At 37.6% G+C, this 26,254-nt stretch overlaps 1 protein-coding gene across 27 annotated transcripts in view; it reads right to left on the bottom strand.

Moving 5' to 3' along the window:
• LOC117415093 (neuronal cell adhesion molecule-like) overlaps window positions 1-26,254 on the bottom strand; it is an 88,609-nt gene that overhangs the window by 11,940 nt on the left and 50,415 nt on the right. For 5 of the 27 annotated variants that reach the window (XM_059027470.1, XM_059027473.1, XM_059027474.1 and 2 more), the window contains exons 2-25: window positions 22,026-22,215; window positions 17,780-17,885; window positions 17,179-17,372; window positions 16,961-16,996; window positions 16,056-16,178; window positions 15,435-15,605; window positions 14,984-15,040; window positions 14,303-14,414; window positions 13,895-14,079; window positions 11,980-12,111; window positions 11,750-11,893; window positions 11,200-11,311; window positions 10,627-10,793; window positions 10,330-10,477; window positions 9,296-9,420; window positions 8,430-8,459; window positions 4,804-4,905; window positions 4,138-4,335; window positions 3,916-3,986; window positions 3,151-3,376; window positions 2,689-2,804; window positions 2,364-2,568; window positions 1,595-1,717; window positions 1,014-1,190 (exon numbers count right to left, since the gene is read on the bottom strand). In XM_059027470.1, coding sequence (XP_058883453.1) covers window positions 1,014-1,190; window positions 1,595-1,717; window positions 2,364-2,568; window positions 2,689-2,804; window positions 3,151-3,376; window positions 3,916-3,986; window positions 4,138-4,335; window positions 4,804-4,905; window positions 8,430-8,459; window positions 9,296-9,420; window positions 10,330-10,477; window positions 10,627-10,793; window positions 11,200-11,311; window positions 11,750-11,893; window positions 11,980-12,111; window positions 13,895-14,079; window positions 14,303-14,414; window positions 14,984-15,040; window positions 15,435-15,605; window positions 16,056-16,178; window positions 16,961-16,996; window positions 17,179-17,372; window positions 17,780-17,885; window positions 22,026-22,116 — 3,151 coding nt within the window. In that variant the 5' untranslated portion in view covers window positions 22,117-22,215. Of the gene's footprint in view, window positions 1-76; window positions 113-1,013; window positions 1,191-1,594; window positions 1,718-2,363; window positions 2,569-2,688; window positions 2,805-3,150; window positions 3,377-3,915; window positions 3,987-4,137; window positions 4,336-4,803; window positions 4,906-8,429; window positions 8,460-9,295; window positions 9,421-10,329; window positions 10,478-10,626; window positions 10,794-11,199; window positions 11,312-11,749; window positions 11,894-11,979; window positions 12,112-13,894; window positions 14,080-14,302; window positions 14,415-14,983; window positions 15,041-15,434; window positions 15,606-16,055; window positions 16,179-16,960; window positions 16,997-17,178; window positions 17,373-17,779; window positions 17,886-22,025; window positions 22,216-23,235; window positions 23,340-26,254 lie in introns of those variants that run through there. The other 22 variants (XM_059027466.1, XM_059027463.1, XM_059027467.1 and 19 more) reach the window with 11 other exon arrangements.

Below are 26,254 nucleotides of genomic sequence, written 5' to 3'. Positions count from 1 at the left end.
TACACCATCCTGTCACACTGTATAGTTGCACTTAGTTTCCAACACTGCAAAAACCAAAATGCAGATCCTTTTTTACCTTTGTCTGCATCTACAGCAGGTTGATTAATACGAGCTTAAACAAAAGAACAATAATAAAAAAAGGAACTGTAATTAGGCACAGAACACATGAATCACACTAGTAACCACGTAACATGCACAAACTATATCAAATACTGGTTATTGCATTGATATGCAGAGGACAGCCTTTACTGAATGATTTTCAATGGCAAAATAAAAAATATGTTTATGAGGCAATTCAGTAGAGAGTTTCTGGGCCATAGTCTGAAAAGCACAATACATATGTAATTATGCCATTTTACCTTGTGTGAAGCTGTTTTGAAATTTTCAGGTGATGAACGATGGAGGTAATAGAAAAATAAAGAACTACTGTAGACAAGGAACTTCAATTACTGCCTCGTAGAGATATTTTGTGGACAGCTATTTTAAGGCATAACATAGTTACGCTTGTCGATTGCCGAAATTGTTTAGAAACAAAAAACACCAAACACCAACGTTGTTAAATTCTTCCTGTTTCATAGAACAAGTAAATGATACATAACACCATACAGGTTAGAAACAAACACAATGAAAAGTTATCAGCAGGAAAACACATAACATCACAAATCACATCCAGCAGCACGTACATCCTTCACATACAGACCGATAAGGACAACATTTAATAAGGTTCTGTTCTCAACCTTTTCTTTTCAAATAAAAGCTACTATAGTCAGTAGGGCTGCTTTCAAGAGCTGTTGAAAATGGTGAAAATGTTGGCTGATGCCCATGAAAGCAACTGTAATGTTTAAAAAGGTATATACCTTAACACCATACTATAAAACAATGAAAAAAGCCTACTGTTTACCCACTTGAAAAAGTGAAAACACCTGCCTTAGGCCTCTAAAATCTGTTTTCAGATGTTTTAAAAAGTATTATTAAAAATGAAACCCCCCATCATTTTATATATTATATATTACCTTCATCCATAATTGTTACAGCTTCTTCTGTTATTATGTTTCCAGGTCCCTTTGATGTTTGGGCGTGAAAATAAAATTTATAGCGTGTGCTGTAGTTTAGGTTTTTCAATGTCCAGTTAGTTTCATTGGCAGGGATTATAATCTTCACCAGAGGACCCAGTTCATGGGTGTTGTTGACTTTAAAAGCAAGGAGGAGAAACGTTAACACACACAATGCATTTTAAATATACAAGACCACATATTTTAATTGTGCAAAGTATTTTAAAACGTACAGTAAAATGTGGCATTTTAAGCATGTGTATGTTAAACAAAAAATATTACTAAAACTTCACTTTGACAAAATACAATTGTAATTTAAGAGTAAGTAGGCTTCTGTAGCTTAAAATGTCATTTTCAATTTTTGTTTCTACAATTTTTGGTGTTTGCAGTCTTTGAGTGTTTATGGATTTTGTTGTTCCAATATTTAGTTATTATTATTATTATTATTTGTTATGTCTTTCCTGGCTCTTGGCTCTAGTACAGTATCCATATAGTTTAGTTAATATTGACCTCTACATGTGTATTAGTCATTATGCACTCACTTGGTTGGTACTCTAGTGTGTAGCCGGTCAGAAGACCATTGCGATGAGAAGGAGCACCCCACTCCAGGGTTAAAGAATCAAGCATTGGGTTCAAAATCTTCAAAAACGCAGGAGCACTGGGTACTGGATTACAAATAAGTAATGAAACAAAAACACAATATTTGAGTGAGCAGGAGGAAATTGTTTGTGAAACTGTACACTACTCTAGATGTGCTAAGGAAGCTGAGAGAAACTAAACTTTTGTGCTATGTTTAAACGATTTTTTTTTCCAAAAATAAAATTAATGCTATTAGATAGTACTGTAGTAAGAAATGACTTCTGAGCATGAATTTAACATTCAAAGAAGTTTGCCTGAATTTCTAAATTTTGCACTAAAGTACAGTACATGTGGCCCACTGTATTCCAGACACATGACTTACTACTCTTAATATCAACAGGTTTGATTCTCACAATGAAATGGTTTATTAACACAGTATCTGACGGAGCATTTTGTGTATCAGCTCTTGTGTGGATGGTATCCCTACTGTATGCATATACAGTACAAAAGCAATGTACAATCTGCAAACATATAGGTTGGGGAATATTGTTGTAGTTGATGTATAAATCAAGAAGTACACAGCAGAGTTTGAGAATGGTCCATGCTAGGTTAGATTTTAAAATGCTGCCATCCCAGTACTTTTCACAAGCAACAGAATTCATCCCAAAGAAAGAGGGGAAAAAAGTGTCCCTGAAGTAATACAATTAATAAAAGGAAGGTTTGTTGCCATACCTCCTTCAGGAGTTTCAAATTGTTCATCGGGGCTAGGAGGCCCTTCTCCTTTCCCGTTAAACACTCGCACGTTGAGTTTGTAAAGGCTGAAAGGTTCCAGTCCCGGTAGCTTCCCGTGAGTCTTGTCTCCACTGAATGTCAAGATCTTTTTCTCGACATGACGCCGACTCCGTTTAAATACACTTCTCTCCTTCCAGTAGTAAATCTACAATCGTGCCAAAAACAAAGTACGTTTTTTTTTTGGAGGGTAAATATTTCAGGTGTAATGCATGTCTTTATCTAAACTGACAGCTGTTTATTTTTTAAACACAGTTTTTGTACTTACTTTGTACCCTTTCTGGTGCCCTCTAACACTTTTCGGAGAAACTGGTTCCCACTGGACTTCTGCCAGTGTGCTGTTCTCCACACGAACTCGTACATTTCCAGGAGCCGCCATTGGTACTGTGAAAAAATCACATAATGATTTAAAAAATAAATGTTACCTACCTAATAATAAATCACCTCTGAAGATCAAAGCACATCTGGGTCAACAATCTTCCTGCTACACAGGAAAGTACAAACATATACTACATGCAGTATGTGTACTCTAAATAGTATTGGCTTTTGCGATATTACATATTTTTAAACTAAGTTGCTTGAAACCTAAAATTGTATTACTGTACATGAAACATGGAGTGGATGTGCAGTAGCACTGGATGGGCAAAAGGGGGCTTTCACAGCTTAAATTAATCTGTGCTTAAAGTGAACAAATATGGTTCTTTGTTGCAGTTACTCAAACAATACTCACAGTCTTCTCCTGAATATCCAACAACAGCAGAAGGCTCAGGAGCAATCCCAAGGTCATTTAAAGCTTGTACTTTAATCTCGTATGGGACGAAGGTCTGTGTACCCGAAACAATGTACTTAGAAACATTTGCAACCGTCACAGATGTCCAGTCATCATCCACATCTTTTTGTCTCCAATGAACTTTGTACTGGAGTCCTGGTCCATTTGACTGTATACCTGTTAGAGTCTGCATTAACAGAAAATCTGTGAGCCCTGTGAACTTGCTACCACTCCCAACTGGAATAAAACATTGGCTTTGCAAATAACCTACTATGATGATTTTTATATTTTGAAATTCAGCAGTACTCTATTGATGAAGCACAGAGATATTTCAAGTTTTGAAAGTTTGCTGTAAGAATGTTTTATTATTATTATTATTATTATTATTATTATTATTATTATTATTATTATTATTATTATTATTATTACTGACTGTTTCTGGGTCATGTATTGAGCACCATAAAGTTAGTAAGAGAAAATGCATTCATTAAATTTCTGTCAAAACAGAACACCAGAAATAAAACACTGCCGGATGCTATATTACCAGATTGTGACAGTGGTAATGTAAGATAGAATTGTTTGACACATCAAAAGAATTAAAAATAGTCCCTGATTTTTCCTGAGCAAATAAATGCTAATATGCAATTGTAACTCTTTAAGGTCAAGAGTACATCTCAATATGAGAATTGTGTTCTGAATATTTCTGAAAAGATAACATATTCCTACCTCCCACGTTATCACCAGATTGTCAGGCTCATTTCCCGCACCTTCTACCTTTGATGGGTTTTCATCTGGTGCTGTGAGTATAAATATATATTAATTCAAGAATCAAGACCCTCTTTGAAAACATTATTGTTTAACAGTACTTCTTCACAGAAACTATTTTGGAATCTATTTGGAGATTTCCTAGGATTTCCTTATTTTAAAACAGAATTACTTTTTACATACCGGCCGGTGCTGTTTGGTACTGTCGAGACGGATAGCTAGGTTGGCTTCTTCCCACTTCGTTGACGGAAACCACGCGGAATGAGTAGAGCACATGTGGAGATAGTTTTAGATGTGCATTGGTCTTTGTTCCAGGGACCTCGGTCAGATAATGCCACACTCCTGGTTCATGAAGTCCATCTTCATACTCAACTATGTACTCTACAAAATCACAATAAATAGGCATTTGCATTTCTATCAACTGCGTGGTTCTTGTCAGACATCCAAGCTTGTCTAGAAAAAAAAACTAATCAGCTTAACACATTTTAGGGTGGCGGTATTGATATCTGTTGCAGTTTATATTATTAAAAAAAAATCCTTTGGTTTCATATCCTGCTTTTATCTGGCTCATTTTCAGGATCTGACAGCACTGTTTCTAAAACTGTCAACACACAAACACAAAACTAGTTTCTTCAATTCATATGTTATCACTACACACCAGAGTGTTTTTCTCTTAAATGATGTTAACAATTTTATGCTGGGTGTTTATAAAACAAAAGACAAACACAATAATGTAAAAGTGCCATGTTTACCTCAGCACAGTAGGAACACAAACCTTTCAGTTGCGAAGCAGTCAAAATGTAAATTTTCATAGGGCTAATAGTATTCTCAATAAAGAAGTAAGCCTACTTTGAATGATACTGTTGTGGTCAAACCCTGGAGTCCATGTGAGATGAATGCTTCTTTCACGTTCATCTGTCAGCTCTAAATCAGTGGATGGATCAGGTCGATCTGAAAACCAAGAACAAAAATGTCACCCTGGTCCAACGTGTGTGTGTGTGATAGAGATATATATATATATATATATATATATATATATATATATATATATATATATATATATATATATACATACATTTAATTTGACCAGCTACAAGCATGTTACCAATTGACCTACAATAAGTAAACACAGAGATAGTGATCTATTATTCAGTCAATACAATTTTAAAGGCTTAGTGTAGCTGGCCCATTAAAAAAAAAGCCACCATGAATGAAAAAAAAAATAAATGACATTGATTTAAGCCAAAACAAAATGGCAACATGCATGTTTTGGAAAAATGCAAACTATCACAGTGATATTTTTTAAACTTTTTTGGTTATGTCTTTAATATTTCAAAAGCGGGTATGCAAAACCCAATTCAAAGGAGTTAAAAAACTACAAAGTGATTGTGGCAGAGCAGGGCTCTGCCCTTAGAAATACTGGCAGGGAAGGAGTTAAATTCTCCTCCCTGCCCAGGTTGATTGCTTCAGGTGGGAGCAATCCACCAATTAATTATTCAATTATTACTCAGCCATCTGGCATAAAAGGAGGCCTCAGCCTCCCAGTTGGGGAGAGAGAGTTCTAGAAGGAGTAGAGTGTTTTTGTGCATGCTGTGTTGTTAGTTTTTTTGCAAACCAGTGAAGGCAACGCCCAGCCTGGAAGCCTTATTTGTAAGTTTTGTTTTGTGTTTATTATTTTGTGTTTAAAACCTTTTTGTCTGGCCCTTGTGCCGATTTATTTTGTATTTTTGTTAATTAAAAACTTTATTTTGAACTTTAAACTGCCTCTGAGTCTCAACCTCGGTCATTTCCTGTCACATTTGGTGCTCAGAAGTGGGATAACGCTACCTGGAGGCTCAGGGCAGTATTTTTTTTTGTTTGTTTTTTGAATTTTGAGGAGTTTTTTTTTCTGAAAAAAAAAAAAAAATGGGGAAGAACAGCTGACAGCGGCAAAGGCAGGAGATGTAGCAGCTGAAGAAATGTAAGCTGCTGCAACAACAGCCACCACTGGAGGACCCGGCCAGCCTCTTCCCCTGGTGTTCCTGGTGCGGGAAGGTGGACCACCGCTGAAGTGCCACCAGCAGACTGGTGTGGCCGTTGTGAGGAGGACGGCCACAACTGGGCAGGATGCCCCTACAATCAGGCCCAGGAAGAGGTGCAGTTTTCACCGTGGGCATCAGGGGCCACCCCACTACCTCCAGTGCCACCACCTTCACCACCATCCCAGGAAATATGGGACTGGTTGATGCACCCTGAGGTGGACCTCTTCCACGACCTCCCCATAGTTGTCAACACGCTGTGGCTTCGAGACTGGGGGAGGTGGGAAAAGTGGGAGGAACAGCATCACCCGGCGTCCTTCGCAGAGCTTGCCCTCATGGTCGTTAACTACCTGGTGGTAGATATGGGAGAGGCCCCAGTCATTCAAACAAAGAAGGTGGAGCCGCCGTCCCGAGAGCCAGAAGGGGAGGAGCCGCTGTCCCGAGAGCCAGAAGGGGAGGAGCCGCCGTCCCGAGAGCCAGAAGGGGAGGAGCCGCCGTCCCGAGAACCAGAAGGGGGGCCGCTGCCGTCGCCCAGAGAGGGGGAGCCGCTGCCGTCGCCCAGAGAGGGGGAGCCGCTGCCGTCGCCCAGAGAGGGAGGAGCCCAAACGTCCACAGCCCGAGAGGGAGGAGCCCGAACGTCCACAGCCCGAGAGGGAGGAGCCCGAACGTCCACAGCCCGAGAGGGAGGAGCCCGAACGTCCACAGCCCGAGAGGGAGGAGCCCGAACGTCCACAGCCCGAGAGGGAGGAGCCCGAATGTCCACAGCCCGAGGGGGAGGTGCCCGAGCGGGAGGAGTCGGTGTGTCCACGGCCCGAGAAGGGGAAGCCCACAGGCCCAGGGCTGAAGGGACCCGCAGGGGAAAAATACAGGCTGTCTCTCCCTCCACCGCCAGCAGAGGGGGAACAGCTGGAGCTGTCTCTCCCTCCACCGCCAGCAGAGGGGGAACAGCCGGAGCTGTCTCTCCCTCCACCGCCAGCAGAGGGGGAACAGCCGGAGCTTCTACCTCCACCTCTAGCAGAGGGGGAACAGCCGGAGCTGTCTCTCCCTCCATCGCCTGGGGTTGCCTGCCTGTCCGCGCCGCCTGGGGTTGCCTGCCTGTCCGCGCCGCCTGGGGTTGCCTGCCTGTCCGCGCCGCCTGGGGTTGCCTGCCTGTCCGCGCCGCCAGGGGGTCCAGAGGGTCCAGCGCCGCCGTTCCCGCCTCCGCCACCAGAGGGAGTCGGGCCGCCGTTCCCGCCTCCGCCACCAGAGGGAGTCGGGCCGCCGTTCCCGCTTCCGCCACCAGAGGGAGACGGGCCGCCGTTCCCGCCTCCGCCACCAGAGGGAGTCGGGCCGCCGTTCCCGCCACTAGAGGTGCCACCATCGCTGCTCCTGCTGGAGGGTCCAGGTTCCCTGCCAGCGTTCATGTTCTTGGAAGGTCCGGGGCCCCCGCTGTTGAAGAAAGCTTGGGGGAGCCGACATCAACCCCGCCCACCACCGCCCGTTGAAATAGCCCACCCAAGGGACATAAGGGGACTCTTGGGGGGAGGGCTTGGGTTCAAAGGGGGGGGGTGGAGTTTGGCCGATTGCGGCCTCCGTGTACGTGGAGGGAGGTGTGTGTGCCCAGGTTGATTGCTTCAGGTGGGAGCAATCCACCAATTAATTATTCAATTATTACTCAGCCATCTGGCATAAAAGGAGGCCTCAGCCTCCCAGTTGGGGAGAGAGAGTTCTAGAAGGAGTAGAGTGTGTGCTGTGTTGTTAGTTTTTTTGCAAACCAGTGAAGGCAACGCGCAGCCTGGAAGCCTTATTTGTAAGTTTTGTTTTGTGTTTATTATTTTGTGTTTAAAACCTTTTTGTCTGGCCCTTGTGCCGATTTATTTTGTATTTTTGTTAATTAAAAACTTTATTTTGAACTTTAAACTGCCTCCTGAGTCTCAACCTCGGTCATTTCCTGTCACAATGATGTTAACTCTTTCTACAAATAGCCCATGTTTTTAATATTCCAGCAATCCATTTCTGGAAAATACCGAGTTAAATGTGATGAAGACATGATCATTCCACTACAATAATATAAACATAATTAATAGGTGACAATACTATGTTGGATACTTTTGTAACTGATGACAAAAAATGCAGTTAAGTTTCATTTGAAGATCTTTTATCATATGTGCAAAATACATAACAATAAAACATTTTTAAAAAGCAATATGAATGATATACAGAAAACAGTGGAAGCATTGGCTCAGAACTGACATGCACAACACATAATCTTCCTGAATAACTACATGATATGTCATGAATGCAATCATTGTCTTCCACAATGTTTCACTGTGCTGATGCTGCCATGAGCCATACTGGATGAAATAAACATTTCCCCGATAACAACAGCATGCTTAAATACAAAATAAAACAAAAAGAAAATGTCCCAAGTGAACTGAAAGTGAAATATGCTCAGACAGACACATGCTGTTGGTTTACCGTAAATGATAGCTGGAGCTGGCGTAGCAGCTGAAAGGACAGCAATGTAGGGTTTACGTTAGTGTTAGTAGTTAGCAATACAAGCACAATAATACATTATTCAAGCCACAAACTAGGGTTCATACAGTAGTCTGAAACTATCAATGCTTGATAAGGCCCACATTTAGGAATTAACACATATTTTAAAACTTCAGTTTGTCTGCCATAAAATCAATATGTTAGAAAACAAGATGACCTGTGATGTACTATAGTTGCACTGATGGATTCAACTGATAACATCCAGAAATCCCATGTGTAATTCTTGGGATTAATAATCAATAATCTTAGAATAAGCAATAATCTTAGAATAGCTAATCCAATATTAGTTCCATTTAGAGTGTGCGAAACCAGCCAATGTTTCATCAAGATTTAAAACATATATGTATAAATACTGCAATATAGTTGCTCAAATAGATATTAAACACGAGCACCAATATTAGTATTTCACTAGCATGTTTAAAAGTGAAATTACATTAATAAATACATTTAGTACCGATATGTGAAGAGTAAAATCAGTAAAGGTAAAAAAAAGAAAAAAAAAAAGCAATCACTTAGACCACTGAAAGGAATCTTTTTAATGGGATTGATTAACCCCTAATTGCCCCTTTCCACCCCACACTATTTTATTGCATTTCATTTTAATAAACCCTCTGCTGGGAGTTGGATCTGAGATCTTCCACTGTTAAGATCATATAAATAAGGTAGATCCCAGTGTTTTTTTTTTTTTTTTTATTAATGAGGGCAATATATCTGTAGTTTTTCAAAACATTATTTCTTAGACAAAACATATAAAGAAAAAGAAAAAAAGACAAATAAAATGATCTTACCAACAACAGTCAGCTCAGCACTGGCAGAGTCCTTGTCCAATGAGGTGTTTGCTATACATGTGTAAGTGCCTTCGTCGATTTCAGTAACCTCACCAATAGTCAGACTGTCTTCACCAACTATAAATCTTAAACAAAAACAAACTACTGATTTGTCAACATAATGCTTCCATTTCCATGGTACTTTCTTGCTTCTGGAAGACTGTACAGTGCTATCCAGAGACTAAGACAGTACCCATCTAACTTCTATTGTACTTCTGAAAGCAATGTCAGAACATCACTGTGATCAACTCTATTCACAAAACTTTTAGTAACACTCAATCAAAACATACAGAGTTTGAAAGACAAATGATTGTGTGCCAATGTGTTTCACACAAAAACACACACAACTGAATAGAGCTGTAGATAGTTATGTACTATGAAATTAGCTGGCGGATGTGTTTCGGGCTATCACAGTGGCAGAAGCAAAAACAATGGCCGTTGCTTAGGGTTAACTTAACGTTAATAATCTGTCAAATTAAATGAACACAGCACCCCTACACACGTTACAAAATGCAGCAGCAATATACAAGGCATGCATATTATTTAACAGAATTGTGAAGCAACTTACCAGAACGGGAAACGACAAATTGCTTAGCGAGTTGTGTCTGATTCAGTTTTTTTTTTCAAGAGCTCAGACAATTTCCAACTTTGTGTAGCAAGAGAAACAGCGGTGCAGTTCGCCGTTTGTTTACATGTCATTTTGTAGCGATGAGGTGCACTCGTGGAAATCAGAATACAAAATAATTAATTTAATAAACAAATCAGTGTCCCTCACGACACTCTCGCGATGACAAGTCGCGATGACTCTTGTGGGAGTGCAAAGACTAATGCAGAGCAGTCTGTGGGTCCCAGCCAAGACCTGTAACTTGGAGTGATTGGTATTCAAACCATGGTCACAAGACACTACAAGCACAAGACACTTGTACTACAAGCACCAGTGCTGGGGACCCACTGATATGGCATTTTAATACTTTAAAAGATCTACCAGAACATACCTCTCATCGTCTGGTAATTCTTCATTGTTCTTCAGCCACATAATTGTAGGTGTGAAGGTTGGATCATGTTTAACCTTGCACTCAAAAATAACTTTTCCAGCAACTTGTACAACTCTGTATTCAGGCTGTTTTATTATCCTTGTTGGGTCTGGAACATAAGAGAGTTGTTAAGAAATATTTCTCCAGAATTTCAAAATAATTGATTCAGACCCCTCACAGATTAAAAGTCCTTTATCTATAATGGGGTTGAACATTTACTGTACTTAAAATCTATAATAACAATTTGGAATGACTTACCTTTGACTTCCAGTTGGACACGGTTCTCTGCTTTTCCCAAGTCATTCATTGCTATACAGGTATATTTCCCGTTATTGTCTTTCTGTGCCACATGGATTTCCAGTGTGCCATTATCATGTATAACGTATGGGTCTCCATCCAGAATACTTGTTTGATCATCTTTGAACCTTGCATTGGAAAAATCTGTGTTTACTTATCAACAAAATGTTTGGGTTATTCCCCCAGTCTTTGTTGATCGGTTGATTCTTTAGTAAAAGTAGAAGAGTATCTGTATTTATTTTTCAATATATATAAAAAAAGCAAAAGGGCCAATACGTTCAGAGGACAAGACAGAGCAACCTAGGAATATGCTCAAAAACATAATCAAATGTCAAACATGATGAAAGAAATCTCAGGGTACGACAAATTGAAAGACCCATGAACATGAATGCTTCTTTAAAGCATTGCTCATTGGACCCTTCTAACTAGTATCACAGTAAGGGGTAAAACAATGAGTGGCTAGCCTTGGGAGTTGTTATTCTAACGTAATTCTGTTCTTTGAAATCTAAAATGCAGTTTCAAAAAGCATCTTACCAATTAATTTTAGGTATCGGAGAGCCAAAGGATGCACAGTCTAGTAAAGCACGGTTGTTCATAATGACCTGATACATCTGGTTAGTTGGAGTCAGGATTCTTGGTGGTTCGGCTGAGATATATACAAATAAAAAAGTTAGAATTTGTAATTTAAATTGAAAGGCATATCACACCAATGTGCGCTCGCCAATGATCATACACAGAAAACGTAAATATCATTACTCTAAGGGTATAAAACATTCACAGCTGTCTCTGTACTTTCCCCCAAATGTTTATTATTGGTTTCTGATTAAATATAAACTGGGAGATTATCAAAAACATAAAACTATGCCTAGACAATGTTACAGATTGGATCAAATGTGCCAGAGATGGCTGAATTTGATTTAGAAATGAAAAGCTTTATTTGAACAATTGTCTCTTTTACGTTCGCTTGATAATATGCCATACAACAGATGTTAAAAAGAAATGCAATTCCCACAAAAAAAGCTACGGTATCAATTAAATAACTGAATTTACAGATTAGTATATTACAGAAGTTTAATAAACTTACCAAGTACATTAAGAAATGCATTTGCCAGCAAATATCCAAATTCATTGGAGACATTGCACTGATAAACAGCACTGGATCCTGTTTGTACATCAGAGAATATTATTGAGTCACCCTCTACTTTCCTGCTGAGATCCTTAGGAGAATCTAAAACAAGGTAAAGCAAGGTACAGTTACAACATTGCAGAATTAGCTTGATTAATCTTTATTTCTCTAACATAGATTCAACTTACTTTCAATAGGAATACCATTCATTAACCAAGTGATGGAAGGATCAGGACTTCCATTGGCTCGACAGATAAGAATGCCAGTCTCTTTAGGGGCTAATACAAGATTCTTGGGTTCAGTTATCCAATATGGACTAGCTATAATAATAAAATCAAATACAAAAAAACACAGTAATTATACAGCATGTGTTGAAATATACTTCATTGACTTTTTTTTCCTTTTTCAGCACAACAATATATATTTTTTAAACCGTATCTCATTTTGGAATCTATATTTAATTCATTTAAAAACAACAATAGGATGACTCACTGTTCCAAGTGATGCTGCATTGCTAAGCAAATGTGAAGCTTGATATTCAGATTTAGGCTTATACATGCCAGTGTTTGTGGGGTTTTTTGTCTCATGAGGACAGTCATAAATAACTTGTTTTTGGAATAACTACAGTACTCCATGGACGTTCATTATGTATCCTTTATTTATTTTACTATTGTTATATTGTTCAATATTAAAGATGGTTAGAATATTCCCAGGAATACTTGTCCATCACACATAACTGACAATCAGTGCTGGCCCCTTTATTTATGCCCATTTTAAAATATACAAAGAGAAAACTACAGAGGCGAGGGAACCTGGAAGACATCCTTTTGTTCACAGTAAAGGGCTGCAAGCAAGAACTAGTAAACAAGATAAGAAGCGTTCTTTATCCAAACCACACAACGCTAGGGTGATCTAAAAGTCTCAAGATAATTTGTTTCCAATATAATGCATTGTTGGTTCATTTTTAGATGGTAAATCTGTTCAAAGATAGTACTGTTGCTCCCAGCATTATTAACCTCGCAGAGTGCACGCAGAATTGGTCTTGACTGGATGAACTCACAAATCACAAGAAGCTGTAAATCCACAAGAATCATTGGGGATTTTGCACCAACTCATTCAACATTTCTATCTGTATTACTGCAGCTTGCGATTAAAGGTTATCTATGTATGATCAATTACATTGCCAGTGCTTTCCTTTCAGACTGGGCTAGAAATACTTTAATGCACTGTTAAGATCCATCATGGGTTAGTTCCTATTATGAACCCACATTACACTAATATTATCTGGCAAAATCCTTGGATTGTTAAAGTAAGAGATGTCCTAAAAGCCTTCCTGTCTGACTACAGCTGTTGGAGACAATTGCGCCAGCCTTAGCTGCATCCTCCTGCTATAGTTTGCCTATTTTAATAACCATAATCGTCATCATTTAAAAGGAATATAATGTACCATATGACAAAGCAGTGGTAAATAATCTTCCTTAAACTACAAAATATATGGAATACCACTGCATCTATCGGGGTACAATAGTGTTTATCATGTGGTTAAGCACTTCATTTTATAACAATACATAGGAACATAATAACATAAGACTTTACAAATGAGAGGAGGCCATTCGGCCCATCTAAGCTCGTCCGGTTCTTAGTAGCTGACTGATCTCAAAACTTTGTCAAGTTGGGAGTTAAAGGGTCCAAGTGATTCTGCCTCAACAACATGACCAAGTAACCCATCCCACACCCTCACTACTCTCTGTGTGAAAAAGTGTTTCCTTCCCTCTGTCTTAAGTCTACCGCCACTTCATTTCCAACTGTGTCCTCTGGTCCTGATTTCTGTACTACACTTACTGTTGGTTTGGGTTAACTTTTAAAATTTTAAAGACAATGATGTACCCTCATTCTTCTTTATTCCAGGCTAAATAGATTAAGGTCTTTGTAGCTCAGTCCTATAAGCCCTGGGATTTGTACTCTACACTTTTCCGTATCCTAATTTTATTTCTGAAAGTACAATTTACTTTTTTTTTTTTACTAAACGTAATTAGTTTTAAGAAGTTATATATTTTGTGGGGAATGTAAACTAAATCATGCATTAAAAAATGCATAGCTTACCCATTACTGTAACGTTTATAATGTGGTGTACAGAGCCTAAACTGTTCTGTGCAATACAGCGATAGAGACCAGCATCTGCCTCTGTGACATCAATAATTTTCAGTGTCTTCTGAAAGTTTTCATGAAAAGTCCTCTTGTTTGGTAGTTCTCCACTTTCTTTCCTCCAGTGAATTTCTGGTGTTGGCCTTTAGAAAAGAGAAAATTAATTTAACTTCTTTTTTTACACAGTAACTGAATATTACTACTAAGCAGCAAACAGCATATAACAAAACAAGCTATATAACTGGCTATCAGACACACACACACACATTTAAATATCAAAATGACAGACTTGACATTACAGTAATACACAGTTACAATGTAAACTGTGTTAAACTGAAAATTCGAACTTGTACTGTGATCACTTACAGCCCTTCTGCAATGCATTCCAGCTTGAGCATGTGTCCTCTCAATACCAGTTTATTACTTGTTTGTCCTTTTGGAATCATAAATGTTGGGCGTCTCTCCCCTGCTGGGCTATCTAAAACATTTAATGAAAGCATCAGAAAAGTCAATATATTTCATCAGGCTTTTGCTATCATTTACAGGTCCTCTATTTCTGACAAGCCGATATGTGCTTTATTCCATGCTCACTCTTAATGAAAGATGTGAGAAGCGACCTCTGCAAGTTCCTACTGCGAAATTTCCAGTAAGGTGCTTCTAGCAGTTTTGAAATGTCCTACTCAGATCCAAGTTGCCGTAAGTTACTGTATTCCCATAAGATACACAGTTGTACTATAAACAGGCACAGTTTTTCATACAACAGGAATTGTTCAGTAGTGACATTTATAGAACAGGAATTGTTCTATAAATGTCACTTTAAACTGAAAAAGAAAATGAGAAGGGAGATCATTTATCTCAGTAGGGTCTTTCCTTCCATGTTCAATGATAATTAACCATATTTCTGGGGGGGGATAGATGACAATATTAGGATTGCATATTCATTTATAATGGAACAGGGGTGTTAAAGTGGAAGTAGGGTTGAGGTTAGTTATCTAGTTCTACTGTTGTTAGGCTACTGGGTTATCACTAGGGTTCGCCAGAACTCACCACTATAAAATTCAGTGTCATTCAAAAAAGCTGCAATAGTCTCATTGATTGCATCCACTGTAATACAACAAAAAATCATAAGCATGCAAAGCAGTGGGGCAGAAATCAGGTTGGCTTCAGAGATCAGGAATGTTCGGGGTCACAAGTGCTTCTAACTTCAAAATGTTGACTAAAGGAAAATCCAAAATATTAAAAAGAACCCCCACCTAATAAACTGCTCCTACATAAGGTATCTGGAGAAGGGAAAGGCTACATCAGGTTCCACTCCTTCACAGGCATGGTTAATAATACATACAAATATAACATTGTAAAAGACATTTAACTGAAGACTTTAAGCAAAAGTGCTTAAAAGCTGGTCAATTAAAAACATGAAGTCTTTTTTTTTCTAACATAACATGTTTTGTCATAGGGCTTATTTCTGGAGATAAAAGTAGTTGGAAATGGTACTTACTGGACAAAACCTTCACTGAAATGGGTTGTTTCTGTTGTATAGTTTGAGTGTGGTTAAATCTGGCGTAACAAATATAGTCATTTCGAGTGTCTTCTGTTCTTACGTTAGAGAAATAGAGGTCTCCATTCAAGCCTTGGGAAACTCTCTCACTTTGTGTCAGTCTCTGAAAATCTAAACAGGAAAACTGTGTAAACTGAGAACAGTTTTATAGAAACCATACACATGTAGCCTATAGGTTAACATCTGGATACTATTTCTGTCAGCATAAATAACTAATATTGCTTTTATTCCTAAGTGCCCTTTAACAGTAGATTCAACCACCTGGCTAAGTGAAATACACTGTGAGTCTACCCATTACTGGAAATCAAGTAGCTCTTATCCTACCTTCAGTCTTGTAATTAGGGTGCATTAGTGAAAAAATGCTTATAACTGATATTTTTTAAAACATGAATAATAAACTTGTTATTGAAACATCAACAAAAACAACTGCGTCTACAATCATATTTCATGGTTATGTCTGACAAAACACAATTAGCAGACATCCAGAAGAACATAGATGCTGAGGGGGAGGTTTATGAGTTCCGTCTGGACATTATTAGAACATTCAATAACCATACTTACAATTATCCATCCAGAATATGATGGGTGGAGGGAGACCCACTGGGGGTCTACACTCAAGTATCAGTGAATTTCCCTCTTGGATTAAAATGGGATCAACTCTTTCTTTAGACCACAAGGGGGACCCTATGAAACAGAAACAAAATGTATCTGTCCTCTGTGTTCATTCATACAATAACCTGCTTAAAATTCCAGACATATTCTGTATTCACTCTAATATTTGGAATGCCTTTGACAACCTTTTCCTCAGTCTTTGTCCCTAGCGATTGTGAAGATAAATAAACAAGGCACTGTGTATTTAAAAACAAATGTAATTCAGTGTTTATTTTTTAAAGCAGTGCAAAGTGAGGTTTTAGTCACATCTTATTAGCAGCAATATCATGGGTCTTCCTTTTCTTGTGTTGAAGGTCGGTTGATTTTTGTACTTGTGCCTGTTATCTAGTCACTTCTTGTTTTGAAGGCCATATACCTGGAATGCAGCTATACCATTGGTGTGAAACCAAGGTACATCACAGGAAGTGACTTGATACCAGGAACTTAACAACATATTTGTCTTTACTGCCTTTAAACAACATGCATATTCCATATTGAAGTATAAAACACAAAGAACCACAAATATCTTTATAATACTGTTAGCTCTAATAAGAACCACCTGCCAAATCTTGGTTCATGCTCCTTTAAGTCCTGTAAGTGCTACGCTGAATGATATATTGAAAGAACCTAACAGAACTTATGTATTTAACAGGGAACAAAACAAACCAGGTAAACCACAGGGAATGAAAGATTTTCAAATCACATTTTGTATCACAAAGTCTTGAAATGGTGGGTGGAACAAGGGAGTGAAAACATTAAGATAGGAAAAAGTATACAGATTTCATGCAGATTTCCCAGGTAGGTGGTACATTTACCTTCTAGATAGATGAATTTGATGATTAAAAATATATCTTTTTTAAAAGAGAAAAGAAAAGAATTACAGATGAACCAACCAGGTCAACAGAAAACATATACACAAAATTATAATGCCAAAAATGTAAAGGTGTTTCACAAAAACAGACAAAAACGAAAAAAGTTATAGTTGGCAGGCTTAGACTTGCATTGTAAACTCTATAAAATAGTGCTGACTTACTGGACTGTCGTATGACTATATTGTTAGAAATCGCTGTTCCGTGTTCATTCCTTGCAGTGCACTGATACACCCCTTCATATGCCTCGACTTTACCACCAGTAATGTCAATGAGCAGCGTTCCTGAATTGGGCTTCATTGTTACTCTTGCATCCTTCTCTATATCAAAATGTGTTCCATTTCTTGTCCAGGAAAAGCTGTGCATGAAAAAAGAAGAAATTATAATGTCAATTAAACACAAAAAATATCATTATTCTCACTGTATTAGTATGGTCAATACTCTGCAATACACTTTGCAATGCTTAATTTTGTTTATACCCAATTCAAAAATAAAATTAGGTAGGTCAGCATTAAATAACTGCACACAGTAATCATTGTTTTTGGGTACCTTGTAAAAGCCACCTTAAGCAACACCATAATTAGAAAGTAATCCAATGGCAAGTTGTGTGTGTGTGTGTGTGTGTGTGTGTGTGTGTGTGTGTGTGTATATATATATCTTTTTGTCTTGTGGCTTATTTCTTGTTTTGAAAAAAAAAAAAAAAAATCCAAACATTGCACAAGAGCAAAAACAAACAATATCTCGTGCCATATCCATGATACTTACTTAGGGGTAGGCTTCCCTTTCGCTTCACACTGTATAACAATATTCTCTCTAGGGTCTACTATGTAGTCCTTTGGAGACTGGTGAGTAAGGGTGGGTGGTTGTTGCACTGTATGAAAGACAACAGTATTAGACTTGTGAATATGTATGAGGCAACTGCCGACATGCCACCACAATTGTTGACTTACAAATAAGCATGGGAAATCTATCATTGACAGCAATACCGAGTCAGCACAGAGCACACATGTATATGTTCTCTCATAATCAACACAACATTATATAAGAGCGTGTGCTAAGCCAATAGAAATTGTATTGCTTTAAAGCATCAAGTCCCTAATTATATTCACCAATACATCATGCCATGTGTAGGCTACATTTTGAAGGCTAAATATAATTGTAATAATTTAACAATACATCAATTACACTCCAAGAACATGTAAATGTAGCATTTGTATGCTTGTCTACCTTTGAATGCTTGTCATTTATTATTTTGCTACTAATGGTCCTAGCTAACATATTTCAGTCTTTTACCCGATTAAAGCTGTGGGTTCAATGGCAATGAGGGCAACTGAGTTACAGTATTTTGCTTACTATTAAGCCTTGCAAAAAATGGCCACTGACCAGAGCTTTAAGAAAATCTATAAAGTCTTGCTTTGCATTGGCGGCACCAGATGCAGTCATTTTTACCCCAGGTTCCAGATTCTTGCTTTCTTTACTAAGCTGAAACAAAGCTTTCCAATTGCGCTATTTAGTAATGTATTTATTTATCTTTTAATTCATAAGTGGGAATGTCAGACAGAATCCATAGCATTGTTAGGAATTCATATCTTGCTTACAATGTCAAATTAAAATCTAATACATGGGTATTCAATAAGCAAAGCCACAGTAAAAGAAACCACACACATTGTGATGCATGCAAATTCCACACAACTCCACATTACTTCAAAAAGTGCATAGAAACAGCAAACAACAAGTGAAGTTGCACAAGCCTTTACATGCACATCGCTGCACTGCACAACAGCAACTTACATCCTTCCAGAACTTCCCCCCAGGAATCAGCAAAACAATTGGTAGACAAAGATTAAAGAAAACCAGATGTTAGTTTAGAGGAAGCAATAAAATTTATAAGCATATGGTAAATATTTCCTTAAAACTGGGGTTACTCATTACGTTTAATGTGCACAGAGATCGAAATATACTGTTAGGCATTTAATGAAATGTGCATGAGATGCTGCTAAATCTCGAGATCAAAAGAAAGGCCACATGGAAGAGTAAACTTAGGGCTTAACCACATGGTACCTTTGTTGCTCAATGTTACTCTAGTAAACAATGACAGTAACTCTCAGAAGGTACTTAAAATGATATTGGCTAAGACATGAAATTAGATTAGTGGTAATCCCTGAAATGAGGGGGAAAACCTCATTCCATTTTGATAGTTTTAGTTATACAGCAGTGACTAACAAGATAAGTCTGTACTGTACCTGTCATTACTAAAGCGTGTGTTATATTCCTTATGAAACATGTATTCAGTGCTGGGACCAAATAGTCCTTTAAGAGTTAAAACAGAACCAGTCCTACTGTGTTTCTAGAGGCAGCGATTCATGGTGCTCTGTTGCATATTGCTGCCTTTAAATTTATTTAGCTCAGTCTAGCCCCCATGTCTTGCTTTTTTATACAATTAAAATATACTGCAAATTTCTACATTGCAGGGGCATTGACTAATGTGGGTTAATTGGACAAACAGAAGGCATAAAGCTAGACCACTGGAAATGTAAAACTAGACCTGGAACTTGAAAAGCATGTCAATATTATCATTCATATATATATATATATATATATATATATATATATATATATATATATATATATATATATACACACAGACGTGCTCAAATTTGTTGGTACTCTTACAGCTCATTGAAATAATGCTTCATTCCTCCTGAAAAGTGATGAAATTAAAAGCTATTTTATCATGTATACTTGCATGCCTTTGGTATGTCATAGAATAAAGCAAAGAAGCTGTGAAAAGAGATGAATTATTGCTTATTCTACAAAGATATTCTAAAATGGCCTGGACACATTTGTTGGTACCCCTTAGAAAAGATAATAAATAATTGGATTATAGTGATATTTCAAACTAATTAGTTTCTTTAATTAGTATCACACATGTCTCCAATCTTGTAATCAGTCATTCAGTCTATTTAAATGGAGAAAAGTAGTCACTGTGCTGTTTGGTATCATTGTGTGCACCACACTGAACATGGACCAGAGAAAGCAAAGGAGAGAGTTGTCTGAGGAGATCAGAAAGAAAATAATAGACAAGCATGGTAAAGGTAAAGGCTACAAGACCATCTCCAAGCAGCTTGATGTTCCTGTGACAACAGTTGCAAATATTATTAAGAAGTTTAAGGTCCATGGAACTGTAGCCAGCCTCCCTGGGCGCGGCCGCAAGAGGAAAAATCGACCCCTGATTGAACAGAAGGATAGTGCGAATGGTAGAAAAAGAACCAAGGATAACTGCCAAAGAGATACAAGCTGAACTCCAAGGTGAAGGTACGTCAGTTTCTGATCGCACCATCCGTCGCTTTTTGAGCGAAAGTGGGCTCCATGGAAGAAGACCCAGGAGGACTCCACTTTTGAAAGAAAAACATAAAAAAGCCAGACTGGAATTTGCTAAAATGCATATTGACAAGCCACAATCCTTCTGGGAGAATGTCCTTTGGACAGAGGAGTCAAAACTGGAGCTTTCTGGCAAGTCACATCAGCTCTATGTTCACAGACGAAAAAATGAAGCTTTCAAAGAAAAGAACACCATACCTACAGTGAAACATGGAGGAGGCTCGGTAATGTTTTGGGGCTAATTTGCTGCGCCTGACACAGGGTGCCTTGAATCTGTGCAGGGCACAATGAAATCTCAAGACTATCAAGGCATTCTGGAGCGAAACATACTGCCCAGTGTCAGAAAGCTCTGTCTCAGTCGCAGGTCATGGGTCCTCCAACAGGATAATGACCCAAAACACACAGCTAAAAGCACCCAAGAATGGATAAGAACAAAACATTGGACTGTTCTGAAGTGGCCTTCTATGAGTCCTGATCTGAATCCTATCGAACATCTATGGAAAGAGCTGAAACTTGCAGTCTGGAGAAGGCACCCATCAAACCTGAGACAGCTGGAGCAGTTTGCTCTGGAAGAGTGGGCTAAACTACCTGTTAACAGGTGCAGAAGTCTCATTGAGAGCTACAGAAAACGTTTGATTGCAGTGATTGCCTCTAAAGGTTGTGCAACAAAATATTAGGTTAGCGGTCCCATCATTTTTGTCCATGCCATTTTCATTTGTTTTATTATTTACAATATTATGTTGAATAAAAAATCAAAAGCAAAGTCTGATTTCTATTAAATATGGAATAAACAATGGTGGATGCCAATTACTTTTGTCAGTTTCAAGTTATTTCAGAGAAAATTGTGCATTCTTCGTTTTTTGTGGAGGGATACCAACAAATTTGAGCACGTCTGTATATATATATATATATATATATATATATATATATATATATATATATATATATATATATGTAAAAATGTCCTCATCATACATACAACAGGATCAAAGAAGGCCAGTATATCCCTAGGCTGATGCTGCATAATGAAGCACCCAAACAGTAATATTATTTGGATTTTAAATCAGGGTCTTTCAGCTAGTCTATAGTCCCGCTGTAAAGCAACACAGGCTAAATAAATATAAAAAAACACAGTTAGAAGAGAGTGTTTCTACTGTGAGTTTTCTATACTTTGCACTGACCTCAATACTTAAGAGTTTGAATCCTTCTGCAGCTACTCTTTATTGATAAAGTTTAATGTGGATTATTAAAATATCAAAATTTCAACTCCATTTCACACCCTCATATTTGTTCTTACTGACACTTCCTTTCTTTAAAAATTATATTTGGAAAATTACCCTTAAAATAAGTCTGAATAGTAACTGCATCTGAACCACTTAGAAATGCATTTTATTGTGTTCAAAAATGTATTATAGAACATTACAGAGTACAGTATAAGTAAGGTCGCCCAGATCTCATACCAAAAGAATATCTAAAAACATCAACCTTCCATCAAGAGTAATTATTGCTTCTTGTTCTCCAAAATTAAAATAATAATTCCTGTAATACATTATTTATGTTGTTTTATAAATCACACACTATTTGTGTTTACAACCTTTTTTTTGTTTATTAATTTTAATGTGTTACTTACGATCAAGTGGTACATCCAAGGCTGTAATTAAATGACACACAAGAAGAATCAATGGAGCTCCACCAGGGGTTAAACATCTCTTCCTCAGCATCTTTTAGTACCGTTAGTGGCCTCCCACTGAGAAAGTCCCTCTTCTCTCCTGAATCAGGACTATACCTTTAGGATTCAGCACATCCAGTAGATCCGCCAGCTGAAGGGAGAAAAGAGCAGTCTATTATTAATACTGCAGGCAGGGCTGGGAGACAGGGAAAAGAGGCCTCTAGAAATATGTAGGAAATAACATCAAACAAAAAAGAAACACACATCTCCATGAAATTTTCAAAGTCTTCAGTGGTTGGCACCATAATGATAATGGTTCTGTACAGGGGGGGGGGGGGGGGAGCAAAGGTACTGTATGAGCCTCTGGCAGAACAGTACTACATTGGTTTCTTCAGCCCAACAACCTGGCATTATTTCAATTGGATTTACAGTACCAAAGAATATCTTGGAGTTTCAGTGATGTATTCAACAGTAATAAACACACATGCTGTGGTGTTTACCGTCAACATCACTAAAGATTTGTACTTTATTTTGGAATGGTCTCTGCAATACACTCCCTACAGTATGTGTTGAGATGGGGATGTTATGAGATCTCAGATACCACTAACAAACTAAATTAGCATTAGAAATGTTTCAAACAAAACCTTTATTTAAACAGATATTATAAGCTGGGAAATAGTTTGCCTCATACATATTTTCAGCACATATTGAACATGGAAAATATTGTACAGTGCTATTTACCCTGTTGCTGTATGATTAAATCACCCTTCAGTTTTATTAACTATACAATTAAAACAGTAACACAATAAAAAAGAATGGGTGATAGAATTTACTTTGTGCAGCCTTTGAACTGGCTAAGCAGATCATAATGTTGTTTTTAGCAAATAAGATCCTATTTTATTTTGCCTTAATAATCCAGTATGTGCTACAGGTATAGTACAGGTATAATGAGTCAATGGATTCTTTAAATATTGTTTTACCTCTCCTTGCCCATTTATATGCTTCAATAAAGCTGACATTTGTTTTAAATAAATGCAAGTATATAGTCAGATTTCAGTTCAACATCAACATTCAACATCTTTGCATTACGACAAAAAGCAATACTTTTATGCAGCATACTTGGCTTCAACTAATAATTCACTATTCTGTTAATAAAATGTATACCACTCACCACTGCGTCCTTCAGCCTGGAGGTACAGTTTAGCTTTAAATAAGTGTCAGACTGCTCTTTCCCAGGGTTATAAGCATTTGAAATGCATTTACTGCAGATTCCAATGTGTCTGTGATGTTTGGCCATACACTAATTATTGACAGAACTGGAAGCTGAGTGCAATTTAATCTACTCACTGAAGCTCTAAACAAATGTGCTAATGTGGTTTTGTGCATGATGGCACAGTGATTGATCCCTTCACAAAACCGACATCGCAAATGTAATTTCTGTATTGTACCAAACTGCTAAATGTAGTCTCAGACGAAACGTCACAGTTAACTATCATATACTACCATTTTAAGGATGTTCTTCAGAGACAGCATTTGCTCCATGCAAGTTTGCGGTGCATGTAACAGTACAGACTATTTGCATACAGTGGTAGAAAAGAGATTTCAGAAAATCAGGAAGGAAATGCAGATTCACTGAGCTCATTTAATGCAGTTATTAAATGAACTGTGTCATTATGAAGCTTTAATATGTACACAGCTGTGTATTGTGGATAATTTTATTTTGTAAATCCTTTACATATGAAATGCCTGTCAGAGATTCAAATATGTATATTACAGTCACCAAAAAACTACATACATAAAAATGGAAGTGGAAGCAAGCCTTATATATCATATTACCATCCAATAAGTATTAGTGCATATTTAGTACTGTAGTGTCCAAATACTGTGGCAACTAAGCTTGTTTTTAAACTCAATCTAGTCCTCAAAGAGTTAACATTTCAAGCCTACAGCAGCACTTTCCCTAATGACATAGTGTATTTTGTTTCCGGCTTCCCCCAGGTAAGTGGGCTTGCTTTACTTGCATTATTTACAAGTACTGAACTTTCTGTAAATCGCTATGATAAATCATTAAGTACCAGAAATGGCTGTTCCAAAGTCGTATAGTCTGACAGTTGTTTAAAGCATTATACTGTATATATAAAATCTGGTGCTAATAACATATTATTAAATTAAAAATAAATACAACAGCCACAGTTTACTAACCCAGCTGTTCTATGTTCCCTCTTTATCTTCAGTAATAGAAGAGGTTTGTACAGGAAAAAAAGTGGTTCTTAAACTATACTTGCTAAATGTACTCTGACTCCTATGTGCCTGTCATTGTGTTTTACAGAAAATACTTGCTCAATGACTTGTAAACTAGAGAGGAAACACAAGTTTAGCTAAAATGCCTCTTAAGATGTTAGACAGTGTTGGTTTACTCAAACATGCTATAATTTCTCTGGAATAAAGTTACAATTAAATTACAAGAATACAAACAGAAGAAAAGCACATTTACATTCTAACTCCACTCTGTTCAGAAAACAGCACTACAGTTGTCTACACCTACAAATTGAGAAATTGGTTCTTTCAGAGCCCTGGATTGGTTGCATTTTTCACTATGCAGTGCCATAACCATATGCTCAATAATAAAATATGAATTGCTTGTTCCTTAAAAATATATGATGATAGATTCTTACCACATTTACCACATGCAATTTAGAGAAGCACAATTCAAGTCACATTATTCAGCTGCAATGCAATAAAGCAAACTGTTATCCAACTCCTCAGTAGGATGATGCCAATTACTTTCATCTCAATGACTGGATCTGTTTTCACAAGCCATTAATTCACAGCTTTGGGGTTGAAAGATTAATTTATTCTGAGGGAGATAGTATATATATAAAATCTGGAGGTTGTGTGGTCCAGTGGTTAAAGAAACGGGCTTGTAACCACAAGGTCCCCAGTTCAAATCCCACCTTAGCCACTGACTCATTGTGTGACCCTGAGCAAGTCACTTAACCTCCTTGTGCTCCGTCTTTCGGGTGAGATGTAATTGTAAGTGACTCTGCAGCTGATGCATAGTTCACACACCCTAGTCTCTGTAAGTTGCCTTGGATAAAGGCGTCTGCTAAATAAATAATAATAATAATAATAAGTATAGATCCATCCCTATTGTCTCCCCCAAAATAGGGAAGTAAAAAAAATAACACAGGTAGAAATACCAACAAATGTGGCAATTGCAATCCAAATATGTTTATTACTTTTGTATTAATATGACTTGCATGCTTTAGGGACATTGCTAGACAAATGTTTGCTTAATGTTAATACTCACAATGGTTTGTAGATAATAGGTCTTTGTTTCAAAGACAGCTTTGCTATCACCTGTTACATTTTTTAAAATTTTTTTTTTTACCTCAGGCTTTTGTTTTCAAAAGCAGCAATCCAATCAACATATAAGACTATTAAAATGTCAACATTCATGCTTTACTTACTTCACTTAATTTCTTCATTATCTTTTTCTAAAAGTTTATTTCTAAAAGAACTAATTTACGTTATTTAACCCCACGGTGGAATTGATACCATACCACACCTACTACAGGCAGAAACACACACAGTGCACCAATGAAGCGCCAGATCGACCGAGAATAAAACCCGCCCTCGTGTCAATCTTTCTGTTGCACAACTGGAAAAGCTACTTGGAGGCAATTGCCAAACTCCTTCTTTTTTATATTATCCGCCCTTACTGTGGCACTAGAGCAGTTTCCTATGCGACAGACTAATGATGATAAACTACTAGAATAAATGCATTTGTCACATGACCGGTTATACGTCTAGAATATTATTAAACGTTTTACCACTTCTTTAGAGTTGATATGCTTAAACTTTTAAAATTCCCATCTCTACTAATTATGATTGGCTATAGGTGTGTGCTTGTGATGGATGCTGCCTAATGTATGCAAGTGTAAGCTCCCTGAATTGTGATTGGTGCACCGCATGATGGCTCTCTCAAATTAAGATCAGTAGAGGTTCATACTGAACCTCTGCAAGTTAGGGACATAAATAATTTCCTAGTCATTGTATTCTTGGCTGGTATCTAAAGTCCAAGGAACATGTAGCCTAATTTCTAGGAAAGTTTTAAAGGCTTTTCAAGAAGCTACAGTAAAAGCAATATTTTAGAGCAATTCTTCGATGTGGGGAGAGTTCAAGCAAAA

This window comes from Acipenser ruthenus, chromosome 7, assembly GCF_902713425.1.
Source record: "Acipenser ruthenus chromosome 7, fAciRut3.2 maternal haplotype, whole genome shotgun sequence".
NCBI lineage: Eukaryota > Metazoa > Chordata > Actinopteri > Acipenseriformes > Acipenseridae > Acipenser > Acipenser ruthenus.
Note: the sequence above shows the minus strand (reverse complement) of the source record. Positions and strands in the feature narration are given on the sequence as shown.